General features: G+C 38.0%; 2 protein-coding genes across 6 annotated transcripts in view; one reads left to right on the top strand and one right to left on the bottom strand.

Moving 5' to 3' along the window:
* The first annotated feature begins 7 nt into the window (after positions 1-7).
* Positions 8-11330, top strand: f9b (coagulation factor IXb). 2 transcript variants are annotated; one of them, XM_077242643.1, is made up of 8 exons: positions 8-120; positions 2003-2172; positions 2257-2281; positions 2842-2955; positions 8717-8851; positions 9106-9413; positions 9592-9715; positions 10620-11330. In XM_077242643.1, the coding sequence occupies exons 2-8, from the start codon at positions 2086-2088 to the stop codon at positions 11207-11209; spliced, it is 1383 nt and encodes a 460-aa protein (XP_077098758.1). In that variant the 5' UTR covers positions 8-120; positions 2003-2085; the 3' UTR covers positions 11210-11330. The 2 variants fall into 2 exon arrangements, with proteins under 2 accessions (XP_077098758.1, XP_077098757.1); XM_077242642.1 differs by lacking the exon at positions 8-120 and adding an exon at positions 1263-1404.
* Positions 11249-15030, bottom strand: part of mcf2b (MCF.2 cell line derived transforming sequence b) — a 22009-nt gene continuing 18227 nt past the window's right edge. For 2 of the 4 annotated variants that reach the window (XR_013207091.1, XR_013207090.1), the window contains 2 exons: positions 12913-13239; positions 11249-12761 (listed from right to left, as the gene is read on the bottom strand). Coding sequence is in view for 2 of the 4 variants with exons in the window: in XM_077242638.1 (XP_077098753.1) it covers positions 13225-13239 (15 nt within the window). In the remaining 2 variants the exon portion in view is untranslated. Of the gene's footprint in view, positions 13240-15030 lie in introns of all 4 variants that reach the window. The other 2 variants (XM_077242638.1, XM_077242640.1) reach the window with 1 other exon arrangement.

Genomic DNA, 15030 nt, shown 5'->3' with positions numbered 1-15030 from the left:
ATCACGTGACGCGTGACGTCGCCCTTCAGTCAGAAGAGTCAGAATGCTCTCTAGTTGACAAACATCATGTAGATTTACGCAAGACCATTCATTAGCTGAACTGTGAAAGAGCTGCAACAGGTCGGTTCATGAAAAGAAAATATGTTATACTATGTTTTAATAAACAAACAAACTAAAATGCCTAGTACAACAGGTAACGTAGCCTACGGCCTATCGTTAGCTCGCTATCATTTACTTGCTTAATTTGGCAAAAAGTAGGCCCTAGTTGTTAAGCGTAAATATACGAATTATTGTGGATACATTACCAAGTAGGCTATACTAATTAATTACATTCATTAATTTTCTAAATAAATAACTAATTATTTAGTTGCCCACTGGATTTTCAGTATCGTGTTTAATTTTCTAAATCGTTTTCTGCTGAGAAATCGAGTTCGCCTGAAAAGGTAGTCTAACTAGGGTGCTAAAATATTGTTTGAGTGAGATAAATATTTACATAGGCTATTGAACAACAATAACTATAATTATCTATTAAGATGGCAAAGAAAAAGTTGACTAGTTGACCACCAGAAAGCCTTAATTCCCATTTCATTCACCCATCCAAGAGCAGCATTAATTATGTAGTTTAAACTTCCTGTTAGACTGCTAGAGAGAAGTCACAAATCCTGTTACATAAAAAAGATGAGACAAGTCTCTTTTTTTTAAAGTCGGATTGTGGGATATGAGCACTATAAATATTTAAAACTTTTAAACTAGGTCTGTCCGGTTTCTTAGGCACGTTTAGCACAAATCACTAAATGAGAACACGTTGCAAAGAAAACAAACAAACAGGCTATACAGACTGTATATTTTTTTCGACTAAAGAATTTATGTCATAGAAGATATAGTTGTTTGTCAAAAGAGCACATCTCAACTCTTAGCAGTGTCGGTGTTTGTTGTTTCTTAATAGCAGCTATGGAATTCAGTTATGAGGCCTGTATTAGTCAGCCAAGTCTTGTCAATATTTGCTTTGAATTGGGGGGGGGGGGGGGGGGGTGTATATATATATGGATATAATCCACATATTATGTTTCATACTTTTTATGTTATAAATTCTGAAGTGTGACAAAATGCATTATTCAAACAATGGAATGCTTTCTCATGACACTACAAACTGCTTATATGGTAAAATGCAGGGGAAATGACCCACAAACACTGCAAAAAAAAAAAACACCCACCGGTTGAGATATCTGTTTGCATGAAGTGCAAACAGATATGTCCTGAACTTTGGAACAGATCATGAAAGTATTTTGACTGCTGGAAAAAAGATTTCTGCCAGAAGGGAAATCACCAAAGAGAAAATGGTGAAGATTTATCACATTATTTTGATATGCACTTTACTTCTTGAAACATGTCTAATGTCTGAAGGTATGTTAACATTATTATAATCTTGTTTATGTTTGTTCCTGGAAATCATATATATGTATACATATATATATGTGTGTGTATATATATATACATATACATGTGTGTGTGTGTGTGTGTGTGTGTGTGTGTGTGTGTGTGTGTGTGTGTGTGTGTGTGTGTGTGTGTTTTGTAAATGAAACAACAAATTGTCAAAATTCTCAGTTTGAGCTGGTTAGTGTAATATAGTGTCAAAAAATATATTTTAATGGTCAATGCATTTGTATGTAACTTGTAGTCTTTTGAAATGTAAAAAACCTTGTGTTATAACCACTTAGAGCTAGTAAAGAGAGAAACTGGTTAACAACAGAAGATGTTTTGTGTTATGAGAAAACATAAAGGAAACCAAAAATCAATTGTAAAATCATTTCTATCATGGTGGAGCTGAAATGAAGTCTTTGCCTCAGACTTCAATAGCTGTTCAAATTCAGCATAACAAGCCTTTCAAAGTAAAACAATATTCTCTTGCCAAATCTTCGGTGCTTGTAGACTACTTCATCTGTGCCCTAGAAGCAGACCTTGTCGTTAGTGATTTCTCAGTGTGTCTCTGTTTTGTATGTAGCTTCAGTGTTTCTGCCGAGGGAGCTGGCGGGGTCTCTTCTGAAGAGACAAAAACGCTTTAACGCAGGATGGGAGGAGGTTATTATGAAGGCTAACTTGGAAAGGGAATGTTTTGAAGAGCGCTGCAATCTGGAGGAGGTCAGAGAGGTCTTTGAAGACCAGGAGCAAACCGTGAGTAGCATTAACACATTTATCTCCTAAGAACGTTTTTAGGACTCTCTTTATGAGTTTAAACCTTTCCTAACTTTGTTTCAGATGAAATTCTGGAGGAATTATATTGGTGAGTACGAATGTGTCACGGATTGGTGTAGAAAAGGAAAGCGAGAACTCAATAGCAGAGAATGAAGGTTTAATAAAAATAGAAAATAAATCCAGGTACAAACTGAAAACAAAAGCAGGCAAACAGATAAGCAGGTCTAACGGCAGGAACACTAAACATAATATAACGAACAAGCACAGGACTACAAACTCAGGGAGACTAAATAGGGAACAAACAAGGCAGGTGTGAAAAATTAAATTAATTATCAGAAAACGAGATGGGAGGGGCTAGACAATTGACAGGAGAGCACATGGCACAATGAATACAAGACAAGCCATGTGCTCACAATAAACCAGACCAACACAAACACATAACAAACCGGGAGTCACAGCTCTGTCACTAAACCCAGAGAAGACACAGATAAGGGTGACAGGACTGTGACAGAATGTTGATGTATGTGCTATGTAAAACATTTTTGTATCTTTCTATCCTTTATTTTGTCCATAGTGTGTAAATTTTATATCACATTAACATAACAGAATGTATTGATAATATAATGATCATGGCCTCTCCTCTTTCAGATGGAGACCAGTGTCAGTCGAATCCCTGTCAGAATGGTGGGAAATGTGAGGATGGTATGAGTACATACACCTGCTGGTGTCCAGCACGCTTTAGTGGGAAGAACTGTGAGTTAGGTAAGCTTATATGTGAGTTATGAGCTTATAAACTATAAGATTTGACATTATATCTTCTAGTTCAGACAACATAACAAATATGCCAAAATATGTTGTCTTATTTTATAGTTTTAGTTATAGTGTTTATTTAAATTATATATATATATATATATATATATATATATATATATATATATATATATATATATATATATATATATATTAGTGGTGGGCCGTTATCGGGGTTAACGTGAGACTCTTATCGGGCGATAAAAAAAATATCGCCGTTAATCTATTCTCAAAGTTGGGTTGGGAGCTGGGTCTAGGCTATACTACGCAATCTATGATGACTTTCACCTTGATATTTTAGCGTGGATGTATACCTAGCCGAATTGCACTGTAGGGGGTAGGGATGGGAATTGAAAACCAGTTCAACTCGAGAACCGGTTCTAAGTTTACGAACCATCGATATTTAATGCCCTCGACGTTAACGATTCCTCTTATCGATGCTCCTGCTCCGAGTCGCAGCCATAATATACAGACCGTGAACTCACAACTTTCCCTTTTGTCCTTTATCGGGCACCATAGCGCGACGTCCTATACGCATCTGTGCGTCATTCGTGATGTCAAAGCGATTTGAGCAGAGGAGGTAAACATGGAGTGGAAAAGACGATCTAAAGGCCTCATTATGCTTCTGCGTCAACCACGGCGTCGTGGCCGTTTTATGGTTCTGCGTCAGGTTGAGTTGCATCGCGGTGCATCTGACCAATCACAGCCCTTGTGGTCTGCGTCGCCTCGACGCGTAGTTACAATTTTTTTGAAGGTGCACGTCGAGCTACGGCGGAGGGGTTCGCGGCGACGCAGAGGGGTCTGCGGGGGTACGCCGTCGATTCGACGCAGAAGCATAAAACAGGCTTAAAGCTTGGCTTTATTTTACTAAATGAAATTATGCTGTTTCCTGTTTGCAATAACAGGGTTTTTCCTGCATTGATTTTTTTTAGCGCCCGCCAAAGCGAATTTTTGTCCGCCAAAGTCTTATTTGATCGGTGAGTAATGTAGATGAACTGCTGCATTTGGGACAGGACACATGTTTAACTGAAAGAACGAGCAGAGAGAGAGCGCGTGCGCACTCTCTCACTTCGGAGCCAGGCGACTTCACCATCTCCACACTGAGCGCTGTCTTGCTCACTCTCCCTTATATTAACCAAAATAAATCGACACGATGTTAAAAGGTCGGAAGACCAAAGTTTCATGTGGAGCATTCGGATATTTTGTTTTCCCGAATTACCGCTGGGTGTGAATTGTGCTAAAATAAGTTACCTTATCTTCTCTGAAAAGCGTTCCACGCATTCAGCTGACAGTCTCAAGTACCACCTAAACGCAAAGCATCCCTTAGCTAATGCGGTAGATACAGGTGTGGTGCCGAATTCTGACTCCCGCCAAATTATTACCCCCCTAGTATGGTAGGTTTAAGATTAGTTGTGGGGGAGGAGTTAGGATTAGGGGTGGGGTTAGGATTAGGCAATCAGATAGGCTACTGATTTCAACGAGGGGAGTAATAATTTGGCAGGGAGTCAAAATTCGGCACAACACCTGGCCAAGCACTGATGTAGCGCAGGGGAAGAGTCGTCGTCAAACTAGGGTACTATGTTTGAGTGCAACCGAGGCAAGCCCGTCAGCACAGTTAGTAAACACAAGTCTGATTGAACATGATTTATTTTCATCACCAATTATCATAGAAGAACAGCTTTCTCAAGCAGTTTGTGATGCATTTTGGAAATTGGAGATGAGCCCCTGGTCTAATGCGCCACCTGGCTTGAGAAACCCGTTCTCAAAGACTTACTTTTAGTCATTATTTGGGTAGCACACATATTCTGAATGCCTTCGGCAGAATTCAAATGAGCCATTTTAATCTAGATTAATCTATTAATTCCAAGTTTCCAGTGAGATTAATCTAGATTAAAAAAAATAATCTATGCCCACCACTAATATATATATATATATATATCGAATGTTTTTAATATATATTAAAAATGAATAAAATTAGATATGACATTTATTCTGTTTTTTAACATATATATTATATAATTTTAAGTAATACAAATTATAGGCTACATTTAACACGTTAACAGGGGTTAAAGTGAGCCGGAACGGTCCGGAACAGTGTTCCGGCACCTCAGATAAATTATTAAATAAATAGATTCATACATGGATTTCTCGGCGACGTCATCACTGCTTGCGCACGCAGCCAGGGGGCAAAAGACCCGTGGTCTTCGTACCGGAGTAAAGGGTTTCTGATGACAGATACATTTTGATAGACGTACCCTGCCATGCATTTGCAGTTAGCCGTAAGGATGTAACCAAGGCCCTTATGGACATACACCCAGGCATCAGGCTTTAATGCCTTGCCTTTGACTAGGGAGCACATATGACCTCAACACGCAAAAATCCGGTGCAGCATCAAAGTATTTGACGAGCTGCACATGACCACATAGCACGTAGTTGTATGCATCAAGGGATTTGTACGCTCTTATCATTTCTCTTGTATACACACTTGGTGTCTGAATTAGACAATTATATATATATATCAGGCCATACAATTGCTGGCCACTTCTTGTCATCCACAATCCAAAGATCGTCAGGTATTGCGTAGGGATCCGGCAAGATCTCACCATTGCTGAGAGTAAGTTTTTTAATATAATCGCCACGGTCGGAGGTAGCTACTACTTCCCACATAATCCATCGTCAAATCTTTGATTTACAGTAAAGTAACGTTATATGTGTGCAGTCATGATATGTTGCAGGTCCTAAAGTAACGTAAACAAGGTTAACTTATATAAAAGCAAATTCGGGCTCTATAGAGGCTATTATGTATGCAGATGACCTTGTGGTATTCAGTCCTAGCAGTGCTGGTCTGCAACAGCTTCTTAATGTTTGCTCTGACTATGGAACTGTTCATGACATAAAATTTAATACAGACAAGAGTGCGGTGATGATATGTAGAACAAAGGAGGATAAATGTCAAATGTTTCCTCCTTTTAAATTGCCAGGTAATACCTTGATATTTTTGAGCAAATATAAGTATCTTGGGCATCTCATTAGAGACTTGTTGAAGGATGACCTTGACGTTTATAGGCAATGCCGCTCTATATATGCTCAGGCGAATAGTTCGGCTCGTAAGTTTGGTGGGTGCACAGATAGTGTGAAAGTTGCTTTGTTCAGAGCTTACTGCACTCCTCTCCACAATGCCCACTTGTGGTCTAGTTTCAGCAAAGCTAGCTTGCATAAACTTCAGGTAGCTTACAACGACGCACTGAGAATTCTGCTGAGAAGACCACGCTGGTGTAGTGCCAGTGAGATGTTTGTGGCTGCAGGTGTTAATACTCTGCAAGCCACATTGAGAAATGTTATGTACAAATTTATATGTCGGCTGAATAACTCAGAGAATTATATAATTGTGGCATTGACCAATATCTAGTTTAGCACTACACGGTATAAGTCCAAGTTATGGAAGAATTGGTATAGTTGTCTCCTCTGAAGTTGTATTTGTTTTTATTATATTGTATTGTATTGTGTGTACTGTCTTGTTTGTTTTTATTTGGACCGGTGAGTCTGTAATAAAGTTTTATTATTATTATTATTATTATTATTACATTACTAACTTAGTCTAACATGATAATTCATTCATGCATCACAGTATTTCCGGATTTTGATTCGTAAACAGTTGGACGTTTTACATAATGTTATATTAATATGAAACACAAACAAACAGATCCAACTCTGAAATTATAGTTTATTATTGAGTCAACAAGAAATTACAAACAATGCGAAATCTACGTTAATTACAATGTTCTTTTACAGAACTCGGCATAACAGATGCCCCTGGATGCGCGCGCATCCGGTATTGTTTGTATACAAGAAACCCGTGTATTAATGTCAACGAATCTCGCTGGTCCCGAGATGGACCGACTGGCCGACCAACCTCCCTTCCTCCCCGCTGAACGCGTTAACGCGAGTGATTATAAATGCGTGAAATGCACTCACGGTGGTTGAGCGCGGTAAAGTTAGTTTAATGTTCGATATTTCGTGTGGGCTGATGTGGCTACAATGCCAGGGCTCAATTTTTGGCCCAGTGTTCTGCAATTTTAACATAATATCATAGTCATATCAGTGTTGATAGACCAAAATAAAACCATTAAAATATCAAGTAAATAAGTATTGTGATATGTGGTGCCACAGTGACACTCTTGTCCCAAAAAGTATTGCTATACCACGATACTCAATATATTGTCCCACGGTGAGTCATTTTTCCCTGTTGCACCTATACACAAAATTTGTGGGTTCCCCCACCTACCAAATCCCACTTTAACCGCTGTATATGAATACATACAATATACTGTATATATACATATAAAGTATGTATATATTTTTTATATATATATATATATTAAAGGGTAACTAAACACTAAAACAACTTTTTTTAGTTAATTATCTGTAAGAATGGAGCTTCATAAATGCTGTTCATTGATTCGAGTACATTTTTTGACATTTGGGTATAAAGTGTTTTAAATTTCAAATATATGGTGTAAAAACATCTGAGTGCTGCCCTCTTCAGGTTAACAGAAAGCTCCTGCAGTAGGGGTACTCTCTGACGTAGAATACTTTCTGACATCACTCTGTCACGCCCTTGCTGCGAGCTCACCTCGCCCTTGGCACCCCCTGGTATAAAAGCATCTGGTTCCGTCAAAACTACTGTAGCGAGTCAGGAGTTGGAATTACAAGTATTGAAAACGATCAGGATAGATATATTTATTAGCATCTAGTTAGCATAGCATTTATATAGTTATTTAGATTATTTCGTGTAGCCTAGGTAGTTAATGTCGCCTATCGCTCCAGTGTGCAACCTGCATTTTACGTGGGATTGCTTCTCCAACGCAATGGAGGTGGAAATGGGCTTCCAAACGCTGCTCTTCCTGCATGAACTCCACCTCCGCAGCGGCGTCAGGTGAGAATATATTTTTAATCACAATTTATGTTCCTTCTTATTAGGCTAAAGTTAATCCTCTTGTGTCGACAAACGCGCCGGCGCGATTTGCTGATAATTTTTTTCGCATAGCAGCAAAATATAATGAACGTAATAGTAGCCTAATAATAATCCTGGAAAAAATTACCTCAAAATGACTGAATATAAGAATAATCGTATGCCGATCGCGATGCGGGAGTTAAGACCTTAGTTTGAGCTGGTGTCCACAGACAATTCACCCTCCTCCACTTCAGGTGAAGTTGGGGGAGAAAAGTTCTCGACTTCAAATGACCGCTCTGTTGGAAAGCTACTTGCGTCACTCCATTTTAGCTAGTTTGACAGCAGCTGTCACTGCGTGTCTCAGGTGCACGCCTCCCCGCTCAGCCCCGCCCTCGGTTCGTCGCCTCTATCTCCGCTGGGGTCTGCCCCTTTACTGTCTATGGTCTGCCCACTTTTCCAGCATTTTTCAAATATTGCCAGTCGGTGGAGTCAGGCTTTGCCCAGGGGTTTAGTTACCCTTTAAAACAAAGTGAATATATATATATATATATATATATATATATATATATATATATACACACACACAAACACACACACACACACACGCACACACAGATATTTATAAAAGAAAACATCATAAAATGTATATAAACATACACCTTTTTATCTTGTTAATAGAAATTTTTAACCTGCTTTAGTTAATCTTAAGGTCTTCCTCTGCTAAACCTTATGTGTGTTTCATGGGTTGGCCTGGTGCAGAGATGGCAAAACAGTGTAATGTAAATAATGGAGGCTGCATGCACTTCTGCACTGTGGATAAAATTTATGGAGCAGTGTGTGACTGTGCCGAGGGTTACAGATTGGCTCTGGACAGCAGGACATGTGAACCTACAGGTACTGGAATCTATTCCCATTTATTACATGCCATTTATCTGCATTAAGCCACTGTATTGTCACTGGGACACATACTGTATTTCTAGCTCAAAGCTTTTCTTATATTGTGCAGTATGACCTTTCATCTGCAGTAGTGTATTTTGAATAACATTTACATTCAAGGAACGAGGAATGTGATTGCATGTTTTAGCAGACGTTTGGGTTGGGTTGTTGATTAGATCTTGCTCTTGATCCATCTACTTGCATCTTTATAGGGCAATACCCATGTGGACGTCTCGGTAAGATTATTGCTGAAACTCTTAACTCAAGATCCCTTATCAGTGCTGAGGATGGAAATCAAAATCAATCCATCAATCACGTCAATACAACTGAACACAATATGACAGAGTCCAGTCCTACAGATGCCCCTGAAGTGAACAGCAGTTTCACACTTCAACCTACACTGGACAACAGCTCCTCCTGGGCTTTCTCTGCCACTCAACCAACTATCAAAAATGCAACAAACAATGAACATCGCATTGTAGGAGGCAATGAGGCAACACCAGGGGAGATTCCCTGGCAGGTAGTGAAGAGATTAATTGTGTGTGTGTGTAAATAAAACATTCATGATTTTGTTCCTCGTTTTATGAAGCAGGGCTGGCATAATCATTGGTTTGTGTCGAAAAATCCACAGAACAGAACCTTATATGGAGGAAATAAAAAAATAAAAATTAATATCAATCTGTCTTTTTCTTTGGCAGGTGGTTTTTCTGGCAAATGTGAATAAGAATGTATTTTGTGGAGGCTCTCTTCTCAGTGAAGAATGGGTCATTACAGCTGCCCACTGTGTTGAAGGAAAGGTGGGATCTTTCTTCATCAGAGTGGGTGAGAGAACTACACTGTCATATAGTTGTTATTGCTATTTGGTTATAGAAAAAAACATTTTTAATATGCAGTTGTACATATAAAGCAAGAAAATCATTGTTGTTTTTACTACCACTACTACTACTACCACTATGTTATCTGTTTATATATTAATTGTTTTATTAACCCATTTATTATTATTAATTTATTATTGTTTTATTTCACATATTATATATATATATATATACACAGTGCCTAGCATAAGTGAACACACCCATGCTAAAGTTGACTAAAAAGAGGAATAAAAAATCTTAATCTTAATGCCTTCATTTAAAAAATGAGGAAAATCCAACCTTTAAGGACACCAATTTCCTTTCTTAATGAATAATGTATCGCAAATAAATAAATGTTCTTCCTTAAAATACAGGGTGCAGAAGTCAGGACACCCCTATGTTAAATTCCCATAGAGGCAGGCAGATTTTTATTTTTAAAGGCCAGTTGTTTTATGGATCCAGGATAATATGCATCCTGATAATGTTCCCTTGGCCTTTGGAGTTAAAATATCCCACATCGTCACATTCCCTTCACCATACCTAGAGATTGTCATGGGGCACTTTCCATAAGATCATCTCTCAATGCAATTCATACCAGCTATTAGCCTAACTGAAAAGACCATGCCATCCTCATTTTTTAAATTAAGGCATTAAGATCGATTTCCAACAGATCATTTTTTATTCCTCTTTTAATCAACTTTAGTATGGGTGTGTTCACTTATGCTATCCAGTGTACATATATAAAACAATAAATAAATATTTATTTAATTTAAGAGACTCTTAACAATCAACAGTAGCCTATTGCCTTTCAGGGCAAATGTGATGTGATGTGATGTCATGCATATTGTAAATGATTTGCTATACTACTTTAGGGGAACATGACATCTCAAAGAAGGAGGGAAAAGAGAGTGACCACAGCATAGCGGAGTACCATATCCATCCACGTTACAACTCTCAACACAGTCTTTACAATCATGACATCGCCCTGTTAAAGCTCAAGGGTCCCGTTAAATTCTCAGACTACGTCCTGCCCATCTGCCTGGGCTCTAAAGACTTCACAGAGAACCTGCTCAAGAACGCGCAAAACTCCCTGGTGAGCGGCTGGGGAAAGCTACAGTTCGGGGGCATCGTATCCAAAACACTTCAGAAAGTAGAGCTCCCCTTTGTGGACCGGACTGAGTGCAAAAGCAGCAGCACTGACGCCATCTCCCGCTTCATGTTCTGTGCCGGCTACAGTACGGCACAAAAGGATTCCTGCCAGGGAGACAGCGGAGGACCCCATGCCACCCGCTATCAGAACACATGGTTTCTCACGGGCATCGTCAGCTGGGGTGAAGAGTGCGCCAAAAAGGGAAAGTATGGTATCTACACCCGCATCTCAAAATATATGAACTGGATAAGTAACATTACTGGGATCAGAACAGGACAAATGTCCAATATTGGTAAACAGAATTTGTCTTGAAGAAAAACGCACGTTGGAATGATTTAGAGCTCACAGTCATTTCTGTACAGATCATATTTTACTATTCATCATTCAACAAACATTCTGTAACAATCAAGAAAATATATAGTTTACCATCTTATACTTTGTGCTTGTACATCTAGTGAAATTATTTTCATACATGATATACAGTACCACTTTCTTCTTACTAACTCTGTACATATTATACACCTATGGCTGTATGGCTTTAAGACGTGTCCTTCAAACTGAAGTACACATGAAACTCATTCAGACCACATCTGTCTTTCTTCTTCCCCCTTTCAACTTTATGACATGCACATGTACACTACCTTTCAAAAGTGTGGGGTCGGTAAGATGTTTTTACATTTTTTGATAGATTTCTTAATATTTTTTTGAAAGACGTCTTATGCTCACTAAGGCTGTTTTTTATTTGGTCAATACTGTACAAATAGTAACATTGTAAAATATTGCTATAATTTAAAACAACTGTTTTAATATATTTTAAAATGTAATTTATTCCTGTGATGGCCAAACTGAATTTTCAGCATCTTTACTCCAGTCTTCAGATATCCTTCTGAAATGATTCTAATATGCTGATTTGATGTTCAAGAAACATTACTTATTATTATCCGTACTAAAAACAGTTGTGCTGGTTGCTTAATATTTTTGTGGAAACCGTGATACACTGATATATTGATACATTCTTTGATGAATTGAAAGTTCAAAAGAACAACATTTATTTACAATATAAATCATTATCAATGTCCTGACTGCCAATTTTGATCAGTCGAAATTGGATGAAATTAATATTTAAAACCCCAAACTTTTGAACGGTTGTGTATTTATTCATTGTAGTTTTTAATGAGGCTAAATAATAGATGACATCTTGCATATTCACCTCAATTGTTTCTAAGCAGTTAACAATTGCACATTATAAATGCAGGAAGGGTCAGGGAGAAAGTTTCCAAATAATAATGGAATGGACAAGCTTACAGTGGCATTTGGATGATGTATACCACCAAGCACATTTTTTATTTCAATGACAAAAACTCAAATATGGTGAATATGCTGAAAAATTATTTAAAAAAAATATATTAACAAATGAGTTATGCCATTTCTACAGTAGCCCCATGTAAAAATACTTTGAAAACTATAAAGATGTGTTAAATAGCCCAGAACAGCCATATTTAATCTGACTTAAAGTAAATATGAATATAAACGCAGGATCATCTGAAGATGAGCAGCATGTTTTGAAGCATAACAGTGAAGCAATAAAGCAATCACGATGCTGAATAGTGATTTAAAAGTTTTCACCTAACATTCTCTCTGAACTATTTATTGCACGTTTCTCTGAATATTTCTGAAATAATGATGCCAAAGCAAAGTCAGAATAATAAAAAAAGAACCTAATAGTCTTTGAAAAAGGAATGTTAGGTTTTGGCACATAGACTAGTTACTGATGTGAGCTTTCATCTTTCATTCACTGTAACGCTGGTATCTATTCCATCATTAAATGGCTTTTTTAAAGCAAGTGTCCAACCAACGTACCCATCTGAGGAGAGAGAAAAAAGTTTGCTATTCTCACAGGTCAGTGTACACACCATGCTATAAACCTTCCTGTTTTAAAATACATTTAAATACTGTGCTAACTACACAAATACATGTTTCATATCATGTGTTATGGCACAGTATGGTGATGGTACCTTCCAGGGATGAAGTGGATCAGTGTAAAGTTTGTGCTTCCCAAAGCTCCTTTTATTTCCACGCTGTATTGTTGTAGTTGCTGTCTCTTTTTGTCTTTAAATCCAACATAATCCACAATCCCCACTTATGGCAGATGGAAACTTTCTCTTGACTAGGCGACTCTGTTCTCCTGACTTTGTGTTTGTTTGTGTGCGTTTTGGCGTGACTGGGCTCAGTCCTGAATGACAGTAATGGCCTTTAGGGTTGTCACATGGTGGGAGCTTTGTGTACATTTGGTTTATGTACTTAGGTGTTGCTGGGCTTCCTGCTGTTTATATTTCCCGTATCTATGAGAAAACAAAAACAAAAGGGATTTAGAGAAATAAAAAATTATACTACAGTACATTATAGTATGCTCAAGTCTGATTAAAAGAATCAGTTTGTCTCTTTAAAGGGGTCATGACAAATTCAAATCCAAAATCATCCAAAATCAAATTTGCCTTCCATCTTTTGAAATATAAGAGGTCTTTGTACCAGTAATACATCATGCAAGTTTCGTAGCTTAAAACGTCGTCCTCATTATAAACAAACAATTTATTTAATTAAGCAAAAAACAGCTCGTTTTGATATTGGGAGATCTGTGACGTCACATGGGTAAATACATATGACTGCGTCAAGAGCAAGACATTGACAAATAGTTATACATTATCACACCATGCCTACTGGCATTCAGTCACTTAAAGGGGTGGTATAATGCCCTTTTCACAAAATGTAAAATAAGTTTTTGATGTCCCTAAAGTGTTTATGTGAAGTTTTAGCTCAAAATACCCCACAGATATTTTTTATAGCATGTTAAAATTTTGTCACTTTTTTAGGGTGAGGGTGTGTTCCTTTAAATGCAAATGAGCTGCTGCTCCCGGCACATAGGGCGGAGCTTCAACAGCTCATGTCCTTTTACCTCACACAGACATGCACTGAAAATTTCAAGAAAATTTAGCTTTTTATGTTCAAACCGGAGTCAGACAATGATGGAGAGACCCAAGAAGTGACAACATGTACTGTAGAATGCAACTGGACATTTCTTAATGGTTAGTTGATGAATTTATGTAGCTGATGTGTAGTTATCTTCTAGTCAATGATTAGCATATTCTGTCATGATAAATCGCGTTTCCAGGGGTGGGGTTTATGTAAATGTTTGTATTTGTGATGTCACTAACCCGGGAGGAAGCTTGTGTAGTCCCTACCCTCCGTTTGTTGTAGTCCTTAAAAAGCTATTTCTTTAAAAATAAATATATCCCTTTGCTTTGAACTTTGAGCGTCGTAACTTTGCAGATGCTGTTTATGCTCGAACAGCAACATTATACACTAACTAAAGTTAGAAAAGTGAAATCATAATCAACCGGCTGACATTTGCTTACACTGGATGTGAGTGTCGTGTCATGTCAAATAAAACCTATTGTAATCACTGACGCTGTCTACACTGGATACAGTATACAGACGAAAAGTGAAAGCAATTTGAAAAGTGAAAGAAAGATGCTTTGATGCGTCCAGTGTAAACAGCTCATTTGCGTTTCTATGCAGACTTCAGATGGATGCCAACATCGGACACAATTGGATGGTTTATTTTAATGGCATACTGGATCACGTTTGAGACATGTATGTTTGTTTGTAGCATTTTGTTTTGTAAACGAGGCACCAGTGTTGAAAGATGAAGCAGCCAACTGTTTTGGATCTGACAACCGCTTGCATCACAAATCAGCCATAAGTAAATTATTTTATAATGCTTTGTCTGTAGATGACAGTTATGTTTTCAAAAAATGTACTCTCACCGTACGTTCACACCGCCACCGACTTGAGTGTCAAAGAAGCTCTGGACGCCCTGTCAAGGACGCTTGTCAAAAAGTATGGGGAAGCTTGTTGACGCTTTGGTCGCTCTGACGTAGCAGGGAGAAGAGAAGTGTCACAACATGAAATTTCACATGAGATTGGTGTTTTTGCATTCCACTTCACTGCTTTTCTATTTAACTATGTAAACACGCGCTAGACTGTGTGCTCGAAGTTTGTGTCTTTTGCCGCGTCTCGCGCATGTCACAGCGTTTTAAAAAACGCGTCATTCAAGTTAAAGGGTTAGTTCGCCC

This window comes from Siphateles boraxobius, unplaced genomic scaffold (assembly GCF_051911475.1).
Source record: "Siphateles boraxobius isolate OS27281-9 unplaced genomic scaffold, OSU_SipBor_1 25, whole genome shotgun sequence".
NCBI lineage: Eukaryota > Metazoa > Chordata > Actinopteri > Cypriniformes > Leuciscidae > Siphateles > Siphateles boraxobius.
Note: the sequence above shows the minus strand (reverse complement) of the source record. Positions and strands in the feature narration are given on the sequence as shown.

Coding starts and splice junctions, on each gene's coding strand:
- f9b (XM_077242642.1), top strand. CDS start 1,338: ATGGTGAAGATTTATCACATTATTTTGATATGCACTTTACTTCTTGAA. Junction 2,173..2,256: donor TTGAAGACCAGGAGCAAACC/GTGAGTAGCATT, acceptor ACTTTGTTTCAG/ATGAAATTCTGGAGGAATTA. Junction 9,716..10,619: donor ATCTTTCTTCATCAGAGTGG/GTGAGAGAACTA, acceptor ATACTACTTTAG/GGGAACATGACATCTCAAAG.